Here is a 13,048-nt window from a genome sequence, read left to right as displayed (position 1 = left end):
AAATGTAGTGCAAACAGATGGACATCATAGAGTGGAAAGATAGGAAAGAGTACGTTTCCTCGCCGATATTATTATTTTTTTCTATTTTATTAGTTGTATCGTATCTGATTGGGTTAGTCTGAATCTGATATCAGATAAGGTTATATAATAGTTAAATGCATGGAGATGACAAGCGGTGCTGTCCGATGTGGAACATCTACTGCGCTGTTATTATTTATTTATTTAATTTTTTTTTCTGTTTTCAGCCCCATGCCGTCAATAAATGTTCCCGGGGGCTCAACCCGCGGAATACCTACAAACGCACGATAGAGCGTCTGATATATGAATCACCGGGATTAATTGTTGAAGTCGGTATAAAGATTGATATTCTCCTTCCCCGAAATTGTGTTAAGTATTCTTCAATCACCACTCGAGAATGTCACAGTTCCGTATGATGAAAAAAATGGTTAAAGGAGTGGTTGTTGCCATCAAATTCTTATTAAAAGAAGCATCAATCGGATCCTGTATTAGCATTTCTCAGCATTTGTGTTTCTGTCTCGGTTCGGGCTTTTTCGTTTAAAGCATTAGGAATGACTCCATTGAGAGCCATTGTCCTTACAATTATTTAACAAGGCTTGGTGGTACGGGAAATTTTGTGATATGCATGTATGTCTTAATTTTATGTAATCCTCGCGTTTCTTACTAATTGAGCATCCAATTGACTCGCAGAAGAATAAACTTCATTCCGTCCGAAGCCATTGAGGAGATGAAATTAGCCAAACGTTATGATTCATTATCTCATTTCCATATGCTCTGCAGTTGTATAAACAGAATTTGTTTCTACACGATGAACAATCGGCTTTCACCGATAGATATTGGTTTTCTCTGCAATCACCAACCAGTAGCTTGTCCCCTCGTCATTTCGATAAGATTACGTCGAGATCGTTATCTACCAAAGTGGAAAAACAGTTACAGAGATTTGAGAGTAATTTATTTGGTCAATTGCACTACTTTAAGCATAAAGTTTATTAAGCCCATAACGGCTTGAGAATACGTAAGCAATACAATCTTAGAAACAAGGGGTGCCTGTTTGGCTCCGAAGACAAGATTATTGACCATATACCAACATTATTGATAGTTGTATTAGGTTTAATTAAAGTCTCTTGACTTCTTCCACTTCCCGAGTACTTGAAGTAGATATACCTTATCTAGATTATGCCTGTTTAAGGGTATTAGTTCGTATGCAAGTTTGCCGCTTCAACCGTTACTAAATGGACATCGGAAAGCGTTGTGCTAAATTTTCCTTTTCGAGTAAGCAGGATTGGCATATTCCGTCTGCTTAGACAACAAAAATGCGGTCTGCGTAGCTTGCCGGCGGATCAACCACCGGGAAGCGTGGCTTGTTATTTTTTTGTTGTTTTGCTACCCAGTGCTTCTCCGACCTACTGGGGATCCGAATCCGCGGTGTTCGTGAAATAAATTTGAGCAAGAAATTGCCGCAGGTCCGACCCACGGAAAAAAGTTCTGCTTGTGAAAATGGTGTTAATACTTAGTTTGCGAAGAATTATATCCGGTGCATATATGGCATTTCTTTTGTGTTTAACTATTGAGCGCGGTGGTTTTCGGCTGTTGCTCGCTTCCAACGTTATAGAATATATATAATCCGTTTTGTTTCCCCTCCCTTCAAATTCGTATGTTTGGCCGCCCTTTTTTTGTTGTATGATTTCTTGCCCTTTTTAATCCAAGCAACTTAATCTTAGCCATTCAACATGACCCAGGATGCCAAAATTCCAAAGAAGGTGATCATTGACTGCGATCCTGGCATCGATGATTCGTCAGCTCTTCTTCTTGCACTTTCTCCGGGTAACCTTGATGTGAAGGCCATAACTACAGTTTCTGGAAACTTCGTTGCCAGTAAGTGCATGCAAAACGCAAAGAAAGTTCTCTCAATGATTGGCCGGTTTGATATTCCGCTTGGTCAGGGACCAGAAAAGCCCCTAGTTCGTCCATATCCAAAGGATCCGTTTTTCCATGGTGGAGATGGACTTGCTGACTTGAACATGCCAGAACTTGAAGAAAGTGGTTGGGAAAAGCAGAAAGATCCGATGGTGGCGTCGGACCTTATTTGTGAGACGGTCAACAAGTACAAGAACGATATAACTATAGTCTGCCTTGGACCTCTGACGAATGTTGCGTTAGCTTGCATTAAAGATCCGGAGCTACCAAAAAAGGTTAAGCAGGTGGTCATGATTGGAGGTTCGTACGGATTTTCGCCCGTTGAAGCTCTCCATGCTACAGGTGATAACCCAGTGAGTGAATGGAACGTTTACGTAGACCCAGAGGCTGCTAAAATTGTCTTCGACATGAAGTTCAACCTTGTGGCGGTTGGTATGGACATATTCTGCCAGCCTTGCATTGCCATGGATAAGGAACACTGTGAAATTCTCGAGAAAAGTAAGTCCCCAGCAGCCAAGTTTGTCATTGGGGTCCTTAACTTCCTCAGAAGACGTGGATTTGGTGATTATTGCGCGTTGATTGATCCATTAGCGGTCGCTTATGCTTTGGATAGTTCCATAATGGTTAAATTAGATCAATTATGAGAGAGCTGTCCCTTTTCCCTTTAAAAGTGAAGTCATTATCATTGACTATCGCACTCATTAGTTTATTATACGATTTCTTAATCATATCTTGTGGCATGAAAACATGGCTATCAATTTCAATAAGCATGCAGTTATGTAGTGCCCACATAATTTTTGAACTTGCATCACATCCTGGCTTAATATCTAGTGATGATGCGTGCTTTTTTAATCCCAAGCGATTATAGCAACTTGAAAGCTCAAATAACACTTTCTGACGCTGCGATTTTGTAAATGTACATTCCTTGAGAGAATTCTCAAGGGGTGCTATCATAAACTTCATGAGATTGTGATACTGAAATACTCTAGAAACCGTAGCCAAAACGTCTACCTCATAATCGCATGGTGTGTAGTCAGCTTTGTATTCTCTAGTAGTAATACATCGATAGGCATTGAAAAGTAACTTTTCCATGTTTCTTGGAGAGGAGTATGCTTGAAGTAAGTACAAATGTGCCTTGATCACTCCTCGCAAGTCATAAGAAGGTTGACATTGCAGTTGAGACCGAAAGCAAGCTCTCCCTTGGTCAAATAATCGTTGACAGGAGAGAGAAGTTTAAATGGAAAGGTCTTGCTCAAGTGAATGCCGCCAGCAGGGTGGACGGCCAGAAGTATTTGGATCTACTTGTGGACAGCTTTGTGCGATATCAGGATTGAAAATACGGACGCCTGTGTAGTATTCATGATTCGCGGTGGATATCTAGGGCTTATATGGCACTTGCTACCATATTCCTCTAATAGGGCGTTTGTAGCTATTGTTTGTAAGTATTAATGGTAATAGAACTACTTAGAATAGGGCATTGTATATATTTTTTACGATTCCGGTTAGGTTGTACGATTTATTCTTTTGATGTTTCATTTTTCCGCTTTCAATTTTTTTTTAATGGGCATGGGTTAGTTAGTTTTATTGGGCAAGGCAGTGTAGTGAGCACCGGCCCGCATGTTATGATTTTCCCCCTTTGAAATTTTCCCTTCTCTCAATTGCATTCGGCGATCTCCAAGATAATGACAAATATAGAGTACGTTTGCTGTGCGTCTGCTCCGTTAGTATCTAAAGATCGATTCTTACTTTTTATCTTACGGCCATCGCTCTCACTTGACTCTGATATCAGTTTCGCAATATATGAATGGTTATTATATAATGGATGTTTGGGGCAATTCAATAGCAATCCGGGCAACCGCAAGACAATTTTTTTTTTTTTTTGCCCAGTCGCAGCCGTTTACGTCAATTACTGGCGCATGCAGCCATTTCTGATTTTCTTTTCGAACGGATCATTTTTCCGCCATTTGTGATTTTTTGACAATTCCCAGGTTTTCCCATTGAGAAAAGATATTCATGAAAAAGCCATCCCAATGATCCGGGTGTCTTTCTTTGACTCTATCCAAGACCTGTTTTTTGCTTTGAACTTTTGTTCCTTTCATTCTTTTTTTTCTTCCTATTCTTCTTTCAAAGTTATCTCTGTCATTTCGAATTTCCTTGTTTTTAAATTCTTTCCCACGGCATTTGTTGTAGTTCACCATTATTGCAGCGTTTGTTTTAATTCGTTGCGTCCATCAGCTATATGATGAACCCCATTCAATTCGGTATTTCTTCTTAATTTTGGTTCTAACGCATGCCTAATTGGCCCGTCTTCACCCGGTGTCCAGGTTTCCTTTCCTTTCCCCTAATATGTTGCTTTCGGTTCGACGTGTTTTCTGATTTCCCTGGTGCATACACTTTTTACACTTTTAATCTTTCATTTGTATGGACTCCCTATGTCCTTTTTTTTTTTTGCTTTTCAATTTCATGGTTCGCATATTCACATTATTATTATTACATCTGGATATGTGTATGCGTGCGTACTACCTACTTTTGCTGGCCTTTTTTTTTTACCTAATTTTATTTTTTCAGCAATGACATTTTTTTTTTTCTCTCTTTTAGCCGTGCGATTTCCATCGTATTTTGACATCCTCACTGACACTTTCATAGCCTCGAGATTTCTTTAATAGTAGACGTGAACAGCTTAGCAAGTCGTGTTGATTTCACATATTATTTTTTTAAGTTCCGCTTGCATTGCACACACATCAATGGGTGATAATACCGAATCGTATAACAGCTAAGATAGTACATTTTTCAACAACACGATCAACACATCTAAAGGAAAACATTGATCGGATAACAAAGCTTTTTTAAGTTGCAGAGTACCTCCCAAAAAGGATGGCGGCAGCACACTCCAAAAATGGAAAAAGCCGTAAGTATGCATTCAGAAGAGCTGCCGTGGCGTGTGCACAGTGCCGAAAAGCCAAGACCAGGTGTAACTACTTGAGCAATGGAAATTTGTGCTTCAGATGTGCGAATCTGGGGTTGGAATGTTCCTTGAGCAACATGAAAATTTCCTCGCGTTCGTTTGCCAAGTCAAACGTTCTGTTGCAGCCTGCCACTACCATTGCAACCCCCGCCAGTGGCATGAGACCAATTGGTGGTGGGACGACGTTGCAGACGCATAATGGAATTCCTCAGAGTATTCAGCCAGCTGGTATCAATCCGGGAGATCCGCGTTTCGGTGATGATACCCGGCAAAAAATTGATGAAATACATCGTGGTGTGATGGCTCTGTTAGGGCGGTACAGGGGTACTGCTGGCGGAGTGGGCTCGGGTGCACTACTGACACCAACTGCACTTTCTGGTGCTCTTCCGAGTGCTTTGCCTGGTACCCCAATTTACTCCCAGCCGTACTACGATTTCAACGCCAACAGGCAGGGGAGTATGATATACAACGGAGCATCTCTGGCTGCCGGTAACATAATCGGCTCGAGAAGCTTTCATTCAATGGGTGGAGCAGCAATGGCTGGAGCACAGCCTGCCTTGCCTTCTCCTCCCGGTATTGCCGGGACTAGTATCGGTACGTCTTCTACGGATAGTGCAGTAGCAGCAGCAGCCTCCGCGTCTCCATCGCTTGCTGGAATTCTTAATACAGAAGCACCCGTTGCTGCTGTTTCTCAGGCTAATCCTTACACCACTATGTATGGGGCTGGGGCCTCTGTAAGCGGTAGCAACACCTCTGCACCACAGGCTGCAGCTGGTGCAGCTTCCGGTGGCAGTGTTAACATTAACCCGCGTCTCGACACCCTTTTTTTCAATGTGACTCCCTTCAGAGACATCCGCTCGGTGTCTTCGTTCTTTGGAATGAACTTCAGTAAGGAACTAGCCTACAACTTGGTGCTGGACGAGAGCTCTGAGCAGGATCAGTACAAGCACGATATAATCAAGCTTGGAATTCTAACTTACGATGAGGCGTTGAAACTATTTGAATTATTCAACAAGTACTATGGTCATTGGACATCTTTCCCGCAGACTGAAACCCCGAAGGACCTCCTTGATTCAATTAGGCAGGACAGCTCTTTATTGCTTGCTGTTTGCTGTATTATGGGTCTTATTCACTACGATAAAGTTACGGTCAAAAGCGAGAATTCTCAAGGTTCTGAAAGTAACCTCGATTCGCGTGGCGAGTTACCTTGGTTAATTTTACAGCAAATTGAGGCCTTGCTTGCAGATACAGTCGGTAAGATCCCCCAGAGCAAGCAAATGCTCCAGGCAATGGTTATGATTTCTGCGTTCGCCATGTCCCTTTCATACAAAAGTGTCTATTTTGACGGCTGGTACATGTCTGGCTACGCTTTGTTGCACTTCATTACCCGAGAGATGGATCTAAATCTATTGTCCGACCGGTTCAAGTCTCACCCTGACCGTGTTAATAACTTTCGGCTTTGGAATCACTTGGCAGTGACTCATCTCACGTTCTGTATTCTCTCTGGACGTCCGTGCCTTATTGATACGCTCAGAATGGACCAGTGCCGTGAAATCTTGCGGATCTCGTCTTCCACTGCTTTTGACGGTAAGATCGTGGCAGAGTTATCAATTCTTCTATCCTTGTATAATTGTCTCCAGTTTGAGGAGCCTGTTGAGACCTCTATAAAAGAGCTTGAATCAGCATACGATGACTGGCGATATTTGTGTGAGCAGCCTCCGCTAGGGTCGTTTATCAGTATATGTTACCATTTCGCACGGATGATGATATATCGGCGGAGTTTTCTGCGAGATTTCGGCAAGGATAAGGGCTTTATATACCATAGCCCGCTTATGTTCAACGGGGAGTTTCCCCAACAGGGAAAGGATGATAGTGAGGATGATGACTCGGATATGGATGCTGCAACTTCGGGCTCTGGAAGAACTTCTGGGGATGTCATCTCTCCTGCAAGTGTGGTAAGTGATTCTTCGGCAGCAAGACGAGCAAATGAACGAAGAAGACTGTATGAGACGAAAGTTCGTCCGGTCGTGGATCCAATGATCGACGAATGTATAGAGGTCATTAATTTGGCTTATAACTCAGACAAAATTGAGCTCGTTAAGTCGAGCGATACAATCAAATTCGAGATATTTTTCTCAACTGTCGTTATGATTAACATGGTTCGTATGGGATTTAGTGCTGCACCGGCTGTTCCCAAGGAGCGCCGCAAGCAAATCTCGCAGGCAATCGATAAGTGCAAAGATGTGTGTCGCTGGCTCGACTCTCATAACCACTACTACAATGATTTTGTACGGAGCTACTATGTTCTTATCAACAAGTTCAGCAAGAACATTCATGAGCAGGAGGTTTGATGCTTGTCTGTTTGTCTGGTTTATAAAGAAGGTTTGTCGTTCAGAATTTCTTTTTCTTTGAATGACTGTTTAGCCACCCCTTCCTTTATTCTGTGTATTCTTTTTCACCTTTGTACTTTCAACAACTTCTTCGCAAGCACAGAAGCAATTATGTATTTCTACTTTATTTTAATTCTGTGCATGCAATACCAATGTAGGCATTGTTTTGTGCCTTTGTCCTTTCCTTTAATGAGTGGTTAGGAATTCTTGATACTGAAAGTAATTTATTTCTTTACTCTATTGTTTACTTTTAAATATTCTACGCATTAACGCATTGTCAATATACCAGATCGAATAACTCTTTTGGCTCTGTCTCAACGAACGGGTATATTTCTATATGCTTTCTTCAAATTACAAATCCTCCCAAAAAATATTGATCATGGGAGCTACTAAAATTACAGAAAATTGCGAGCAACTCTTGGTGCTATTAAAAGCTTGCCCGAAGATGAAACTAGGAACAGTTAAAGAGAAAGGATGAAGTAGCAACTAATAAATAAATGACGCGCCGATTTGAGACGTTTTTTTCAAATTAGACATCCGAAAAAAAAAATGTCGCGGTGGTTCCGAACCACTCAATTCAAGATCTAAATGAGTAAGGTTTATTGCTTTCTGACCTTGATTATTAATACCAGCACCTAATAATTTGTTGGAATATTACCTGGCATGAAAGCTTCGCTCATGTTTAAGGTACTAAAACTGAGAAGTGGAAAGAGGCAGCGACCGGATATCACCCCACATCAAAGTGTCCGAAAACGGAGTTGCAAGGCGTGTAAAAAAGCGAAGAAGAAATGTGTTTTGGATATAGATGGGGTTTGCACTAATTGTAAGAAAAAAGGAATTGCATGTATAAGAGATGTGCATAGTAGATCAGATATGGCTGGCCAATATTCTCATTCGATGTCTTCTGCATCACCTTCTTCTACAAGCTCGGTAAATGCCGAAAGTCACTCAAATTCGGACTTGGAGATACAGTTGGTAGTGCATTTCAAGACAATTTAAGATCACATCAGGGACGACAAACTTCAGCAGATCGGAGTAAGATCGAACATAAGGTGAAAGATATTCAGCTTCTACCACCTTTTGGAGACACGGATTGGCTTGACATCTTTTTGGATGAAAATGCTACATACTTTGATCTTGCTGGATTGTCACTTCAACCAAATGTGGATGCAGCTGCCAATAATATGGGAAACTCGTTTGAATCATCACCTCCCGTTAAAAGTCTCGAATATCATTCATATGGTGGGATACATTATGGCCTACTTGGAGAGTATGATCCTATTTTAAGGCACAGGTTTTTTAGATACAATGAGAGCAATGAATGCTATTTTCCAACGAAGTTTTTTCGCTTAATCTCAGAAAGTAGAATGTCACCCGGTGTATCGTCAATGCCTCCTTTTACAAATAGTGCGCTCTTTGCTTATAAGAAAACATCCGTTGCTGTTAGAGAGAATTACAAGTTTCTCACACCTGGTTTGGATCTCGATGAATATCTTTCCCGTGCTGATTTACTTCGTCCACACATTCCTAATATTGTAATTCTTTATGTTAAACACATTTTGGCAAGCCTTCCCATTATAGATGGGTCAACTATCAATGAATTTTTGGCCGATCCGCCTGGAAAGATCTCACAAGGTGAAACGGAGTTTAAGCACCCACTTTGGTTGCTTCTCTTGTACAAGATTGTCTACCCTTTTATTGCCTATGATACAACTATTCCACAGTATGGCTTGGACATCTTGAAGAACGATCCACTTGCATTCATTTTTGATGACAGTATATTCTTCTCTGTTGCGTATTATGAAATTATTAGAGAATTGAGCGCGCCAACCTTGGTGACAATTAAATGTATGATTCTCTTCTATCATATGTATTCTTTTAAGAAGTGTGGTTATATCACTCCATTTGAAAGCTCTTTCTTAAGCATGATGACCTCACTTGCATTCTCTTTTGGTCTTGAGTTGGATTGCCGGGATTGGAATATACCGAAATACGAAAAAAACCTTAGAATGCGTATTTGGTATGTTATCCAGCTCCTTGAAAAGTGGAATAAGGTTGCTTCATCTCTGCCTTCATCGATATCGGTTCCAATTTCTCTTTCTTTAGATAGAACTAAGGATATATTTGACGACATAGATGACATTTTAGATGACGCTGAGGGTTTTTGGTTATCGATTGATTTAACACGGATTTTGGGTGATTTTGCAAAGCAGGTTCTTTCGCATTCTCGTGATTCCAAAGATGTACAGCAAGCATGTGATATATGTAATTCAGAACTAAAAAAATGGGACGAAAACTATGAAAATGCAGAATTTGACGAGGGATTTCCATATCAAAGTATAAGATTGGCATATTTTGTTCTAAGCATGTTGGTGAATAGGGTAAAGTATCAAGAGCAAGCGTGGGATAGGTGCAGTAATGATTATTACAACAAAAGTATAATTCTTTTTAAGCAAATGGTGAACTTTCTCCAAAGTCTCTCACACACCAAGGTTCGCTCGTTTTGGTATAATTTTTCACGTTCACAATTCATGTATTTTCGTGATCTCATGCTAATCTGTATGTTCACTGCTGACAATAAGGATCAGTCTTTGACTGTATTTTCATGCGTGAAGAATTTTAAAGGATGGCTGGAGTCGTATGCAAGAGAGCTTGCGATTATACTACCTGCTCTCATTAGAATTAATATTACTTTGGCTAGCTTAGGAAAGCAGGTCAAAGCCTTGCGAGACGAAGAAGCATCTGCATTGTATAATTAGGGAAAACGTTAATCAACCATTTACAATTGTGAATTTGAAGAAATGCAGGCGCCATCTTGTTAACTACACAAATGATGGATATCACTAAGTTGATTCTTAAGGTTCAAGAAAGGTACAATGGCAAGTTCGAGGTTGTTCAGAGATAAAAAAAAAGGAGTGAATTTCGTATAATCGATTGAGTGGAGATTTCTTAGGTATAAAGTAATAAGCAGTGATGATACAATGATAACTCTATTACATTCCAACTTTAAATTCTCTATTAATCGAATCAGTTGTAAATAAATATTTAAATATTCAGGCATGGTTTAACAGCTATCTATTTAGCTTTCTGTGCAGCCTTGCGAGCCTGGCGAAGCTCATTCTTAAACTTGATTGGCTGCATTGGCTGGTATAGATTGTCATACAACAGATCTGTTGCATTGTATCCAAGCAAGCGTCTGGTATCAACAAAGTTTGCGTTCAACTGGCTCATCTTGGTAACGCCAAGTAACCTCATATCCGTTTCGATCTCGTTCTTCAAGATTTGGATGCATTTCCTGACACCATCCTCGCCATATGCAGAGTTGGCGTAAAGAAATGGCCGTCCAATACCCACACCAACTTTAACCTTACCATCACCCAAGGCCACTGCTTTTAATATGTCGGCACCTCTCCGAACACCACCATCCAAAAAGATCTCAAATCCAGGATGAACACCCTCCATTCTGTTGATGAGAGGAACTGACTCGGCCAAAACTTGGATAGGTGGAGGTGAAAAGTCCAACTCTCTACCTCCATGATTCGAAAGAACGACACCACGACATCCGGCATCAGCTGCATGCACTATGTCCTCTGTTCTTTGAACACCCTTGAGCATAACTGGTAGTTTCGTAAAGTTCACGATGTTTCTAATATCATTCCATTCCAATGTAGAGTCAGTGAAGACTGTTGGCTGTCCAGAGTCCCTTGTGGTAGCACCAAATGCCTGCTGCTTGGCACGGATGTTTTTCTCCCTCTTATTGACAACCGGAGCATCAACTGTGACAAAAAGTGCCTTCATTCCAAGATCCTCGGCTTCCCTAATCATTTTCTTCATCACCTCATGGTCCTCGTTCACGTACAACTGGAACCATTGTGTCGCTCCTTTAGGTCTGGCTTTGGCGATCTCTGCCAAGCTGTACGATGATCTGGTAGAGATCATTTGAATAACACCTTCTTTTCCTGCACCTCTTGCCAGCGCGAGCTCTCCATCTGGGTGACCCATTCTAGCTCTTGCTGTTGCCGAAATATAGAATGGAACTTCTGTTTTTGTTCCAAGCAAAGTTGTTGATGAATCGACGTCACTCACATCAACGCAAACCTTTGGCCGGAAAAAGATACGCTGGAAGGCGTAATGGTTTTCTCTCATTGTGATCTCATCACCGGCACCGCACGAGTAATATGCCCAGGCCTGCGTAGGAAGAATCTTTTGTGCGAGATACTCAAAATCATCAAGATTCTGCAAATGGCACAAAGGCGGCAAGTTCTTCAAATAAAGCCTTCTCTGAACTTCATGAATATCCGTCACCGGATGTGCAGGTGCCTCTCCATTGAGCCTACCGATATGTTTGTCTGGTGGAAGGTAGTTCTGCAAAGTGTCCTTAGGATGAATAAGGTGGAATAATCCTGATGCATCATAGCCCGCGTAGTCAATCAATGGTGTCTTTCCACCTGGATGATTTGGAATAAAGTCTGAGAAATCATACACCTCTCCGTCGATTGCAATCCAGCAGTCATCTGGCTTGTTGTGTTTAATAAACTCAGCAACTGGAACAATTCTAACAACTTCTTCTTCCTTCTTCTGTTTGTTCTTTGAGTCGTTTTGTATCCTCTGCTGGCTGTACAACAATGCTGCTATTCCCACTGTTGCCGTTGCAGCTGAAAATATGTGCACAGATCGTTTGTTCCCAGCTGACCGGTTCTTCTCCCTGAAATGAAACTTCTTGCCAGCTGAAAGCAGACCATTTCCTGCTTTTAAGCACTTAGTGCTGGTATGAAGAGCTCTCGTCAGAGCACGCTTTCCCTCTCTGCTAAGACTATACATTGCTGAACTAATGGCAAGTGTTTGAATTAGCGAACAAATTTAATTTCTTGTCTGTGTAGTTCTGAAAATAACCAAAAAGTATAAAACCTTTGACTATTTTCTTTTATATATAATTCATGTAAGGTGAATTTTTCTTCCCGGGGTTGGATTTTCAAAGTTGAAAATTTTCAAGAAATGAATCATCATGATTATGCAGCCCAAGAAATACGGGGTGCATGTCCCGGGAATTTCTTCTTACTCTCTAGCATCGGAGCAAACCGGTACGTTCTTGGTACAGCTATATTTCTTTTTGATTTTCTATTCTACTGTGTAAATATAACCCTAAAAACCTCACCAAATTTGCAATAACACAGTGGGCTGTCTGCTTCTAGAGGGGGTGTTTTTTTGATTCTTCCCTCCATGGAGCCTAACCTTGTTTAAGCATATTGCAGTTCCGGTATTGTTATGAAAGAAGAAAAAAATTTTCAGATCTAAAAATAAGCCATTTTGAGCGAAAGCCTACTTGTTTTCTGTTCATTTTTTTCAGCTGTAACGAATCAGATTTGACCTTTATACAATTTAAAATTATCCAGAGTCAGGTCTCTAAATTTTAGCGAGCAAATTCTTTTTTTCTTTTCGAATGTTTTTATGTTGTCGAAAGACGCATAGAAATGATGAAAAAAAATATGGAGCCGGAATCATACGAAAAGTCTTCTCGGTTTGCAATGCTGACTGATTACCACTCTTATCTTAACATTACCCCACAAAATGGGTCTTTGGCCGATATTTGCAAATGTTTATTGCCAAAGAAGTTCATTGAGCTCTGATTATTTCTGGTAGTTAAATTATATTTACTTTTTTCCTTTGTTTTACTATGATTTTCATTTTTACTAGTTCTAAGGCAATGATGTTACGGTGTTATTGAACATTTTGATAGTTTTTTATAACGGGTATACGC

General features: G+C 40.7%; 5 protein-coding genes across 5 annotated transcripts; 4 read left to right on the top strand and 1 right to left on the bottom strand.

Moving 5' to 3' along the window:
• Positions 1-1,748: 1,748 nt before the first annotated feature.
• On the top strand, positions 1,749-2,579 carry BRETT_004542 (uncharacterized protein; the record flags this gene model as incomplete). The annotated part of the gene is made up of 1 exon (XM_041283038.1): positions 1,749-2,579. The coding sequence occupies one exon, from the start codon at positions 1,749-1,751 to the stop codon at positions 2,577-2,579; it is 831 nt and encodes a 276-aa protein (XP_041136390.1).
• A 446-nt stretch (positions 2,580-3,025) lies between these two features.
• Positions 3,026-3,269, top strand: BRETT_004541 (uncharacterized protein; the record flags this gene model as incomplete). The annotated part of the gene is made up of 2 exons (XM_041283037.1): positions 3,026-3,042; positions 3,089-3,269. The coding sequence occupies 2 exons, from the start codon at positions 3,026-3,028 to the stop codon at positions 3,267-3,269; spliced, it is 198 nt and encodes a 65-aa protein (XP_041136389.1).
• A 1,540-nt stretch (positions 3,270-4,809) lies between these two features.
• Positions 4,810-7,251, top strand: BRETT_004540 (uncharacterized protein; the record flags this gene model as incomplete). Its single annotated transcript, XM_041283036.1, has 1 exon — positions 4,810-7,251. The coding sequence occupies one exon, from the start codon at positions 4,810-4,812 to the stop codon at positions 7,249-7,251; it is 2,442 nt and encodes an 813-aa protein (XP_041136388.1).
• A 702-nt stretch (positions 7,252-7,953) lies between these two features.
• On the top strand, positions 7,954-10,049 carry BRETT_004539 (uncharacterized protein; the record flags this gene model as incomplete). The annotated part of the gene is made up of 2 exons (XM_041283035.1): positions 7,954-7,977; positions 8,157-10,049. The coding sequence occupies 2 exons, from the start codon at positions 7,954-7,956 to the stop codon at positions 10,047-10,049; spliced, it is 1,917 nt and encodes a 638-aa protein (XP_041136387.1).
• A 316-nt stretch (positions 10,050-10,365) lies between these two features.
• BRETT_004538 (uncharacterized protein) lies at positions 10,366-12,111 on the bottom strand (the record flags this gene model as incomplete). Its single annotated transcript, XM_041283034.1, has 1 exon — positions 10,366-12,111. The coding sequence occupies one exon, from the start codon at positions 12,109-12,111 to the stop codon at positions 10,366-10,368; it is 1,746 nt and encodes a 581-aa protein (XP_041136386.1).
• Between the last annotated feature and the right edge of the window lie 937 nt (positions 12,112-13,048).

The sequence above is a fragment of the Brettanomyces bruxellensis genome, chromosome 7, assembly GCF_011074885.1.
Source record: "Brettanomyces bruxellensis chromosome 7, complete sequence".
Classification (NCBI taxonomy): domain Eukaryota; kingdom Fungi; phylum Ascomycota; class Pichiomycetes; order Pichiales; family Pichiaceae; genus Brettanomyces; species Brettanomyces bruxellensis.
The sequence above is the reverse complement of the archived record's forward strand: the minus strand, read 5'-3'. Positions and strand labels throughout refer to the sequence as shown.